This window comes from Dermochelys coriacea, chromosome 2 (assembly GCF_009764565.3).
Source record: "Dermochelys coriacea isolate rDerCor1 chromosome 2, rDerCor1.pri.v4, whole genome shotgun sequence".
In the NCBI taxonomy this organism is placed as follows: domain Eukaryota; kingdom Metazoa; phylum Chordata; order Testudines; family Dermochelyidae; genus Dermochelys; species Dermochelys coriacea.
The window spans coordinates 234,710,726-234,723,186 of NC_050069.1; the positions used below are offsets into that span (position 1 = coordinate 234,710,726).

At 44.1% G+C, this 12,461-nt stretch overlaps 1 protein-coding gene across 1 annotated transcript in view; it reads left to right on the forward strand.

Annotated features, from left to right (window-relative positions):
- Positions 1-8,935: 8,935 nt before the first annotated feature.
- The window catches only part of SPAG6 (sperm associated antigen 6), a 47,831-nt gene continuing 44,305 nt past the window's right edge, over positions 8,936-12,461 (forward strand). The window contains exons 1-2 of the mRNA XM_038393346.2: positions 8,936-9,320; positions 9,491-9,586. Coding sequence (XP_038249274.1) covers positions 9,296-9,320; positions 9,491-9,586 — 121 coding nt within the window. The 5' untranslated portion in view covers positions 8,936-9,295. The remainder of the gene's footprint in view (positions 9,321-9,490; positions 9,587-12,461) is intronic.

Sequence of the window (12,461 nt, forward strand, 5' to 3'; positions counted from 1 at the left end):
AAGAGAATACACAATCTCTGAAGCTGCTGATGCAGTGGAGGCCTCAGAGACAGACAGACCGTAGGACTTGCTTTCAGGTGGAGATGTTCGAACGATCAGAAAAAAATGTCATCAGGGCGCCTTGTGAAACCTTTGCAATGCAATTTCTGACTTGTGTAGCCTCAGCAAGAAAACATAAAATAACCCCCTCGGCTCAGATGTATTTTTTCTTAAAATAAAATAATTCTCGTGGGAACATTATTTCTGCTGCTTTTGGACTGTGCATGCAGTGAGGAGGACGTCTGCTTTCTAGCAAGGGATGTGTGTGAGGCCGCAGCTGGTGCAGGAATTAAATCATTAGGGGTTTTGAGTGCAGGTAGGTGGCAGTTTGGGATATTCCCAGAGGGGGGGGGGGGAGGGCTAGCTCAGTGGTTTGAGCATTAGCCTGCTAAACCTAGTTGTGAGTTCAATCCTTGAGGGGGCCATTTAGGGATCTGGGGCAAAAATTGAGGATTGGTCCTGCTTTGAGCAGGGAGTTGGACTAGATGACCTCCTGAGGTCCTTTCCAACCCTGATATTCTATGACCCAGTTTGTGGCTGAGCCTTGGGGCCTCGATCCCCCGGCGCGGAAATACAGAGTTGCATTTTTTCAGTGGGTCACCCTGAGTGTGTGGGAGAGAGGGTTGTTGGAAGGACAGGGAAATGCGATGACAAACGAGTATGAAGAGGGCTGCATATAACCTAATCACATAGGTACGGAAAAGGGTGTCTATAACCTGATCCTAACAGGATTAAGTATGCCATCCCCTACAGGCACTGGAAGGGGATAACCTCTCACTCTGTGCTCTGAAAGGTGTGTATAATTCACCCTTTACCAATGGAGAGGCGTGTATGCAACCCATCTTCCGTGCTCGAAGAGGGGTATATAACAGCTCACCCTCCTGACATGTGGAAAAAGGGGTATATATAACTTTACTCTTTATCCTCGGAGTGGGGTGTATATAACTTTGCCCTCTGTGCAGGGAGGGGCGGGTAGATAACCTCACATTGTAAGCACTGAAATCGTATCTCCTTTGCGTTGACTATGAGCACAGCTCCCATGCAGGAAGGTATACAATCCACGTATGCTGGGAGGGGGGTGTATATAGCGTACCCTCTAGGATCTGCCATCTTGTCTCTCTTTGAGTGGACTGGCCTTTTCCTTTCTTGGAGGTGTGTGCACCCAGGCACACGGGGCCTGTAGTTGGAGTACCTTCCTCCCCTCCCGTGGCAGCTGCCTCGCAGGGTTCCAAGGCAGAGTCCCCTTCTCCGTGCTCTCTAGGTGACTCCAATGAGCCCAATAAGCCGTGGCCTCTCTATTCCCGGCGCTTTCCTTGCCACCTCCCTGCTAGGTGCTTAGGGCTCGCAAGCTGTTCAGCTGATTTGTTGCTAATAGCAACCACACGACAGCAATTTCCAGCCCGCTCTGCTGCTGGTGCCTCTTGTTACACCTCCTTTTTCTCCCGCAGACCGGGGTATCTTATCCTGCCGGCGCGGCATTTATTTGCCCCCACCCTTACACACAGCAGTTGAAGGAATCACGTGTGTGTGTGTTTTTGTGTCTTCGGTAGGTAACATACAAAGCTGATCTTCGCGGTCAAGATTTCAATATTGGCGTACCAATATCTGCGCCTTATTAGCACAGACTCCGTTTACCTCGCATTGTCTGAGAGCATTGTTCTACTTTACCAACGTGCGGATAGATCTCAGCTCTCTCTGTGCATGTTCTGTGTCTCTGACTAGATAGACATGAACAGTCTTCAGCCGCAACTCAAAATACACACTCACACATATTAATAGACACACAAAAAAGACCTAATTGGTTTCAGATCCTCAAAGTAATTTAAGGCTTCTTTCAGTTTTTGGAACACAACATCTTCTTCTTCTCTGTGTCTGCCCAAGCTCTGAAGGTTCTACAGGAAGCCAGTGATGTAACTAAACACACGTGGCTGCCTCTGTCTGAATAATGTATTCCGGACTACGAGGTTATATTTGCTGGTTTCATTTATGTAAACTGACCTGTATTGTTCTACCTTTCTTTTAATTTAGTTATATTTATTGTGTTACGTCGTTATTCTGATCCTTTCTCTGAATTAGTACTGTGACCGAGTACTAACTTCCACAAAACAAATGTACATGATTCAACACCATTTACAAATTTCTGTTAAAATGTCAATGTTGCCTTTTCAAGTCATGAGAAAGGAATGACTCATTTCTAACGTGTCTGCAATTTCTTTAGGTTTCTGGCATCGGTCAACAAAATGTTTTAAAAATATATGTATTTTAAAAGATTTTGTAAATTAAACGTATCGACAAAAATCTGAGAAGAGAATCCCACAAAGTTATTCTGTTTAGGTATAGCTCAACATTAGGGGAAAAAATGGAATATTATATTGTTCTAATTGTACTTTTCTAATTGTACTTCTTTGTAAAATTAACTCGGGGGCCAAGCCAACGTTAAAGTTAATTAATGAAGTAAAATCATTCGTTGACTACATTTTAATATATGAAACACTGTGCCATGGGGGATCCCCAAGACCAATATATTCTTCTCTAAGAAAGCATTTAGTTTTCAGGAGTCCATAAATACCAATCATAATTCACTTCGCTGCGGAAAAGTTATCAGCTGAAGTTAACAGCGTTAACCTCTAAGCCACAGAGGAAATCCAGTGAGCGCTCTGCATCACCCTTTCCACCAAAGCGTCAGACTTGTTAAGTGATGGCGACACTCTGCAACTAAAAAGTCATTTTGCTGACCTATCTGTACACTCAAAGCAGTTACTAACAAGCTTAAACAAGCCTGGTTGCCAAGATAAGTTGTAAGTATAATGCAAGCAAATAAATATTGCACAAGACTAATGAGTAGCAAGAATTCTGCTACATTATTGTAACTTTACATAATTCTAAGGAACATAGAAAATGTGATTTAGGAGCTGCAAGTTCTACCATCAACTTTTAAATTCTTCTCAGACACTGAAAGCATTAACGGGTTGACTTGAAGTCGAAAACAGGAGTCGTTAAGAGTGTTGCATTTAGGTGGTAATACAAATCCAGGACAATATAATCCATAAACCCATCAACTAAATGTAACTCGATTTTAAGCAGTCTTGATATATTTCTCATTCTTTGTGAATATATAATTACCTATATAGCCCAAAGCAATTATGCCATTTAAATGATCCATATATGTGTGATGATTTTAGACTCCTTCCGGGAAAAAAAAGTTACCTCCAAACTTCGCACAATGTAATTACAAACACAATGACAGGTTTCAGAGTAGCAGCCGTGTTAGTCTGTATTCGCAAAAAGAAAAGGAGTACTTGTGGCACCTTAGAGACTAACAAATTTATTAGAGCATAAGCTTTCCTGAGCTACAAGATAAAAGGATATAAGAAATACTTACCTGTTATCATACAGGGAACTGAACAACCTGTTGCAATGCATCCTCATTGACACAAGGAAGAAAGTAAAGCATGTGAAAAGTTCTTTTCTTCAGTGTTTCAAAAAATCACAGGCCAACAATAGCTGTGTTGTGCACCGAGTTGAAGTGAATATTATCTCATTTTCTCACAAGAACTGCTTCTTCTAATGAATCAAGGGACACGAAGAAAGACCATCCATATTAATGTGAATTAGCGCGCTTCACTTGAATAATGCTTGGATTTCTTGTTTTATTTTAAACTTGAAACCAGTAATGCATCAGCTATCACGTTAACATGCCTAAGGCTACAGGTTTTCCATTATAAGCACTCATAAGCCAAGCAATTAGATCTGACAACCACGTCATTTCCATAAATGACTTTCTGTCTTGAGCACTTTTGCAAGAATCAATGATGTCTCTGAAGACTGAGTTTCTATACGATTTTTCGTAGTTTATTACTATCTATGTAAGTAAATCATCATAACGTATAGGAATGAAATAGAGCAGGAATATTTGGATATGTTTATTATTATAATTTTGGCTTCTTAATATCTGTGAACACATGACTTATTTAGCCAGCCAAATCAATTATATCTGTAATGAACACCTCTACTTCTTTAAAAAACATTGACCATAAATCATTAGTGTTTGTTTATTTTTGTAATTTAACTTAAGAACTCGAAATTAGAATGACAGAAATGTGTTTAACAGCTGTTGCCTTTGTCAAATACACTTGGTGACAATTTCCCAAAATATTTTCTGTTGCAAGTGACCTCTTTGCCAGTCTGATTTGACAAGTCCTATTTATTTTTAGAGCGAAACACACCGCCAGTTTTTTCTTAAGTAGAAGTTTTTGCACTAAATATTCATCAAAACACTTAGTTGATTGTGGTGGATAATGCTGTTAGTTTCAGTCCATTTTATTTTCAACTGAACAGATTTCACGGATTATTTATTAACATAATATAACTTTCTTAAAACCTGGGTAAACTTTGCTAAACTTTTAAATGAGACTGAAAGAATAACTTCTTTCAACTGCAAGGTATTTACAGACCTTTCTTTACTTATTACTTTCTTATTACGTTCGTGTCATAAGTGATATTTTTCATCGGACTTGTCACATTTAAAGCCTTAAAGAATAACAACAAAACAAAAACAAACAACAGTTTCCAAAATCATGATGACATTTTGTTTTACGTTTTGAGTTATATGGCTTTATACTATCCATTAGAATTTGAAATACATCGGACTTAGAGTAACTTGGCCAATATTTGGGTTGAATACTATATAAGTAAGAAGTTTTGTTCACAAATATTCAACTTATTTCGAAACACCATCTAAGGAATCTGGAGCACTGCGTGCAATCTAGGTATATTCAAAGACTGTCAATCTTAATTTTACATTTCAATCCTACTGTTTACTTTAGATGCTATAATGATGACCTCCGGGGTTATATTTATTTATAAATATAATCTTAGTTCTGAGAGATCAATTATAAAGTCAGACTCCAAATTTGTAAAGTAATTATGATACTTGGTTTGGAACTACTACCAATTCACAAATACTGTATCCTTCTAGTACTGGAGTTTTAATACCCTAAGAGCCCAATGCAGTGACTAGGTTACCTAATAATTTAATATCTGGAGTCTTTTTTGACAAAATATGAATGTTGTAAAACTTTCTGTCTTAATCGGGTATGCTCCTTGCTTACATCCCGCTGGCATCTGTACATTACTGCATTGTCACCAACAAATACAATCTTTCCTACTGGTTTTAGTCCTGGATACCGCATTAGAAATTACCAAAAGCTATCAGACAGACAACTCTATCGCGTACAGAATGCACCGCATTAAGCTCCCACACTGATAGCCTCATGCTTGGAATGAACTTTCTCCAGACCTATGCAGTAAATCACTGCCGCTCTTTTAGAGGGGAGGAAATGGAATTTTCCCATAACGCATTTTTGAACTGCAGAAGCCACGTGGGCGCCCCCATTACTTAATTTGCTCCTGAAAAAGGCAATAGCTTTTATTCGAAATTACCATCAATTATTCTTTATTCATTAAGACATCCGCCCTCAAGTCTGTGTACGTGTGTACTTGTGCGTGTGCCCAGACAGCTGTATGGTGTGTACACACATTGCATTGTCAGAGGAAGCGAGTCAAAAAACCAAAATTTATTTCTCGGCTGCACATGCGCGATGCGTGGCGCAGTCCCGTTCCCGGTTCAGCGTCGACACTTGCCCCAGTGTCGTCGACCAGCTGCGCGCTGCTGCGGGGATCTGGGGGATTTTAATCTCACTACAATTCTTGTAAAGGCAACAGAACAAAGTGCCCGCGCAGTGGCCTGACGGCGAAGGGCTCTGTCTAGCTCATCGGTCTGGCGACAAGGGGAGGGAGAAACGGCTCCGGAGCAAGCCGCGCGGTGGGCGCCTGTCGGCTGCGCTCGGAGGCGGCTGCTCACGCTCCGTTGCTGCCTGCGGCGGGGCTGGGGGAGCCGATCTGGTCTCGCCCCGCCGGAGCTTGGGAGGAGGAGCGGCCTGCCGGCTGCGCGCGGGGACAAGCTCGCGTGCTGCTGCGCACCCTCAGGTTGACGGAAAGGGCTCGGTGCCGGGCAGAGGCTCCGGCTCCTTCCCCCGCCCCTGACGGCCGGCCGGAGCTTCTTAGCCTGCGCAAACGGAGCAAGTGCCGTATGTTTCCAGTGACGTGACCGAGAGCACGGGGCGGGGGAGTCCCGGCGCCGGGAAAGGGCGAGAGATATGACTAAACGGATCTGTTTGAAGTACAAGTAGCCCTAGGGGTGCACCCACACACAAAAATTCCCCTGCTCCCCCCCCCTCCGCCAGCGGCTGCCTGTGGGTGACACACACAACAAGCGGTTTATAACGATAACCCCCCCCCCAGCTTTCCCAACAAACAGAAAAGGCGTTTCCCCAGCGCTTTAGTAGCAGCAGTTAGAAGCCACCCCAAGTTGTCCCTCGCTGAGCAGTCAGCCAAGAGTCGCCACGATGGAGATTTATTTTCTATATAAGCCACTCGGTGCAGCAGCGGCTGCTTTGCCAGCCAAGTGGTTGGCAGCAGGTCTCCTGCCAACCCCAAATGTGGGATTAGCGAGGTCCCCAAAACTAGCAGCAGCAGCCGCGTACGGGCTGGATCGCTGCCGGCAGCGGAGTCCTCAGCAGAAGGCAGCAGCGTCGGCATGCCGAAGTCACCCCCCTGCGTGCCGCCAGGGGCCAAGCTTGCAGCTGAGCGGAGGATTCAATAGGCGCCGCCGGGCAGTTTGTTTGTCTCCATACGGCCTCACCACCGAATCGGATGCTCCTCGTAATACAGACTTTGCTCGGGCAGCGACGTGAAACGAGGAGAGCCAGAGCCTGGAAACATTCACTACCCCCGCGTAGTGCTTGTGCTTGCTGCTGCGCGCAGTGCCGCGGAAATCCCCGAGAGAGCCCAGAGCGATAGACTTTAGGCGGGGGAGAGTCTCCAGAGAATGCCCGCAGGAGCGGTCTCGTGGGGCGCAGCTCTTGTGAGCAACAAGAGCCAGGTCTATACCCTGCCTACTGCCAGAGCCGCCCCCGCCTTTCGGTCCTGCCCAAACTCGGCCGATTTCCCAAGGCTCCAGGGTGCCTTGAACTCTGGGGGAGGCGGTGCGTGGGGGTGCGTAGCTGCGCCCACCTGGCGCCTCGAACAACTTTGTTCCGTTCCTCCCTGCTTGTCCAAGGGGACTTCTCTTCTCCGGCTTGGGGCTATGGCTTTAACTCCTGGCTGCTTGGTAGAGAGCAGCGTGCAAACGCAGAGGCTGCCGATTTGCTTTTTAAAAAATGAATGTTTTAAAACTGGATTAATTCTTTAATCCAGTTACAGAGAAAGGCGGGGCAAAAGAAAATTGTTTCCGAAGCTGAAATCCTTTTTGTGAAGACCTTAAACAGTTGCAGGAGACCCAGCTGGGCTTTGTTAAAATGCCATTTGAGTTCTTGTGAGATATTGATTTTCACTAAACACATTAACCCAGAAATGTAGAAGTAATGAAACCCAGTAATAATGTTGATTTCTGGGTTACACTAAACACATTATTAATATTCATATAAAGTTCATTACTTCTGGGTTTTCCCTCCACTTTATTAATTGGATAGGTTAGTTAAGCCCAAAGCTGACTGCAAAGAGGTATAAAGGGATCTCACAAAAATTGAGTGCCTGGGCAAGAAAATGGCAGGTGAAATTCAGTGTTGATAAATGCAAAGTAATGCACATTGGAAAACATAATCTCAACTATCCATACAAAATGGAGGGGTCTAAATTAGCTGTTTACACTCAAGAAAGAGATCTTGGAGTATCATGGATAGTTCTCTGAAAACGTCTGCTCAATGTGCAGGAGCAGTCAAAAAAAAAAAAAACTAACAGAGTCCGGTACCATTAGGAAAGGGATAAATAATAAGACAGAAAATATCATAATGACACTATATAAATCCATGGTATGACCACTCCTTGAATATTGCAGGCAATTCTGGTTTCCCAATCTCAAAAAAGATATATAAGAATTGGGAAAAGTCCAAGGAAGGGCAACAAAAATAATTAGGGGTCTAGAACAGCTCCAGCTGAGGAGAGATTAAAAAGACTGGGACAGTTCATTTTAGAAAAGAGACAACTGAGCGAGATATGATAGAGGTCAATGAAATCATGATTGGTGAGGAGAAAGTGAATTGGGAAGTGTTCTTTATCCCTTCATATAACACAAGTATCAGGGGGCACCCAATGAAATTAATAGGCAGCAGGTTTAAAACAGTAGAGTACTTTTTTCACACAAGACACAGTCAACCCGTGGAACTCTTGTCTGGGGATGTTGTGAAGGCTAAAAGTATAAACGTTCAAAATAAAGTGAAATAGGCTCATGAAGGATAGACTCATCAATGGCTATTAGCCAAGATGGTCAGGGACACAACCCCATGCTCTGGGTGTCCCTAAACCTCTGACTGCTAGAAGCTGGAACCAGAGGACTGGGGATGGATCACTGGGTTAATTTCCCTGTTCTGTTCATTTGCTCTGAAGCATTTGGGAGCGGCCACTGTCAAAACACAGTATACTGGGCTAGATGGACCATTGAGCTGACTCATTATGGCCATTTTATGTTCATTAATGTGTGTGCCACAAAACACACCAAGGCCAACAGGTAATGGGGAGACAGCTTTTCTTCTAGGGAGAAAAAAAAAACCAGGCAAATAAATAAATAAAAGCCCGATGTAACGATGTGATAAAATCCGTGATATGGTGTGTATGTCACTCGGTACAGTATAAAGACATGCCATACATATTATGTGGGATATGTAGTATGTCCACTAGGACAGCCGGATCCTGCACTGACACACTTGTTTAACTTTATGCACAGCGCAGTGTCTATACCGTCTATCGCTCCTAAGAGACTCCGCAGCCAGCAGGTTCATTGCACTTTCCCCACTACGCCGCTAACAGCCCCCAGCGGCTCTGCGTGGCAGGTTTGAGCAGCCAGGCACCCCCACGCTCTGTGGCCGTGGCCGGGGCTGCCCCCGCCCGCGTGCGCGACGTGCGGCGGGGGGAGCAGCTCCGCGCGCTGGGCTGCGGGGTCAGCCGCCTGATGTCACAATCCGGCGGAGGCGGCTCCCGCTCCCTCCTCCCCCCGCCGGCGCCCGAGCTTCCGTTTGGTTACCTAGGAGAAGGTACACACTGCCGCGCGGCGGAAAGCTGCCTGGTCCGGCGCGGCCCTGCTCGGCCCGGGAGGCAGCGTGAGGGGGTTCGCGCCCCGCGCCGGTAGCCCAGGTCGAGAGCGCCAGGGGCCCCCGCAGCCCCGTTCATTGACTCGGGAGCTTCACCGCCACCCGGAGCCATGAGCCAGAGGCAGGTCTTACAAGGTATTTATTGGGGGGGGGGGGGCAGGCGCAGCCAGCCCCTGGCTCCAGCCGTGTGCGGGGCCGGAGGGACTGGCCCGGCCCGGCCCGGCCCGGCTCGGCCCGGCCTCTCTAAGGTGCCACAAGGACTCCTCGTTGTTCATGCTAACTCTGTCCCCCTCTCCCGCTTGCAGTTTTCGAGCAGTATCAAAAAGCCCGAACTCAGTTTGTTCAAACGGTTGCTGAACTTGCTACCCGGTCCCAGAATCTCGAGACGCTCCAGAACGCAGGTAACGCGCTTCCTTTCCTCCGCCGATCGGGGCCGCGGCCCTCTGTGCGGCCACCAGCCCACAGCGCGCGCGCCGAGGATGACTTTCCCCGGGCTGCCCTTAAAGTATTTGCACCTTAAGGCCAGCCTGCATTCGCTTATCGAACCGATATGTCCACAGCAAAGGACCTCCGAGAGATGTAGTTGCCTGATTCACAATCGCTATGCCAGGAACAGAGAGAAAGGGAGGATCACACTCCCCCACCCAGGAGCGAGTCGCTAGTTAACCATTTTTACTTCCCTCCCCTCCCCCACCACGGCAGTTTTATGAAGGAGAAAAAGAGCGCAGGTGTTACATTTAAAGAGCAAATGCTAGGGTTTACAGACTGCTACGGTCTAATTTGTGTGTTTAAACTATTGATGGTAGATCGAAAAGGAATGGTAGAAGGATAGCATTTTACTTTGCCATTATAACGGTGTCTGAGGATGTTGGAGTAGAAATATTGATCTCATTGATAGAGGTGAAGAGAAAAACTTTACAGCTTTACAGAAATACTTTAAAATGTAAATGGTTCCTGTTAAGTTCACAAAAGCTAAAAGTATTTTAGGCACAGTGTGCTGACTGAGAAAATAAAATAACTGTAATTTTTAAATATTCAGCATATATCCGTGGAATTCTTCTAGAGATGGCTGAAGACTTTTTGTTTTGTTTTTGTTTTACCTGTTGCTTAGGCTTCCAACTAGTCAATATGTAGGTACTGTATAGTTCTCATTGCAATCATATTTGGGCACCCTGTCTGTTGTATCTTTTTGGGTGAAATTTGGAAGTTTAACTATGCTCTTGGATTGCACACACATATTGTCTTGCTTGACTGCAATTTTATTTCTAATTTTTTTAAGACTATGGATACCTATGATATGATCCCCTACAAATTCCAATTTATTTGTATTTAAAGGAAAATTTGGCAGTATAAATGAACATTTTTTATTTTATAAATAAAATTGTATTTGGAAGCATGAGGAATCATTAATAAATGGACTTTTAAATGAGGCTAGTTGTGATATTGTAAAGCAAAATCCTACTCAAATGGTAAGCAGGTATATATTGTGCTAGTTGTTTATAAATTGTTGAATGCTTTCAGCCTCTGATGTGTTCTGCAACCACCCAGAAATTCAGACTTATTGCTATTCTGGAATTTAATAAACCAAAATAAGAATTGTAAGGCATGTGAACTGATGAACAGTACAACCTGACTTAACTTATTTTATGGTATTGATAACCTAATTAGAATACTGTAAGCATTTTGTATTAAATACTTGTTTTCCAAGTCTGTTAAACTGTTAGTTTTCCTGAAATACGATAGAAACAAAGAAAACATGTACAACTCGATTAATAAATTTTGAACCAAACCATATCACTATACCTAAGTTCTTGTTAAAGAAAGGTTGGGCTTGATCGTGCAAATGATCTATGAATGGAACACTCATTAAGTAAGCCATTTATAGTATTATATGACTGTGTATACCTCTTGATTTTGTCTTCCACACAGCCTGATCTTGGTGTCCTTACAGATGCAATTTGTCCTCATTTCTGAAACAGGACAATTTGCTTGAGTTTGAATTATTCATGATTAAGGGATTTGGGATCGGGCCAAATATTTTAACAAATTGTATTTCTTTTGGAAACAGTTCTGCAAACTATTCAAGTCAGGATCAGGCCTTATATTTGCTATTTAAAAAAATGACTAAAGAAAGTTATTGTTTTCAGAGAGTGAACCAAAAAACCCAACTAATCAACCAGATCAAACCCACCAACCGAACAAAACACCCCTAACCTCCAAGCACAGTTATACTCTACTTTGTTATTTTAAAACACTTGTGATTGATTAACTTAGTATAAAGCTATTTGGCTAGTTGAAATTCTGATCACTTTACAAACTGGAAGGAAGAAGTGCAACGTCGCTACAGCTAACTAACAATTAGAAAAAGAAAATATCAAAATAGCTTTTTTGAACTTAAGTAAAATGAAAACAATGATATGCTTTAGATGAACAATAACTAATTTTAAAAAATAGGAAATGGGTTTAATGCACTAACTAACATTTCACTTCAATGTCCTGAGGTCAAATAATAGACTAGCTCCGGGATTCTCACAGCAAATTTTTTGATGGCCTCAGAGAGCAGCCATCAACTCTTGCTGGTGGCCGCTATGACAATTTTTCTTAAAATACTTAATTAATTTGAGGAAAAACAAATAAATATGCACGTATACATGTCCAAATCAGTGTAATTTATTTATGTAGGCTTTTTGCAGACTCAGTAATAAAAATAACGTACAGTTGTCCCTATTCTTTACTGGACCTAAATAGAATAGAAACACAAATAAGGTGCTTTGCATGTTTTGCTTTTTTTGGTTGATTTTTTTTTTTAGACTTGATAGCTAGTAAGTTTACTATTGTGAAAAGTGATATTTATATGTTTGTTAATATCACTTTGCACAGCAGACTTACTCATCCTCAGCAAGTTGGGGGACAAATTAAACCCTGGATGGGGAGGTGGGTACAAAGGTAGGAGGGCCGGGGTGATGGGGGGACTGGATGGGAGGATGGAGGAGGGAAGGGTGGTCAGGATGATGGTGGGGGGGGTGAGTCCGGGGTTGGAGCCTTGGGTCCTGCAGCATGGGTGGGGGCTGGAGGCAGCGGGGGCCAGTGGTGAAGTGAGGAGGGTGAGCCCGGGGCCAGAGCCCAAAGCCCTGTAGCTGGGGAACAGAGCGTGCTGCTGTAGGGACAGAGCCTGCTGCCCACCACCGAAGGGCTGAAGCCAAAGCCTAAGCCCCACCATCCCCAGGAAGCTGGGGAACTGCTGGTTGCCAGCTCCGACAGTGTTTGTGGCTTCAG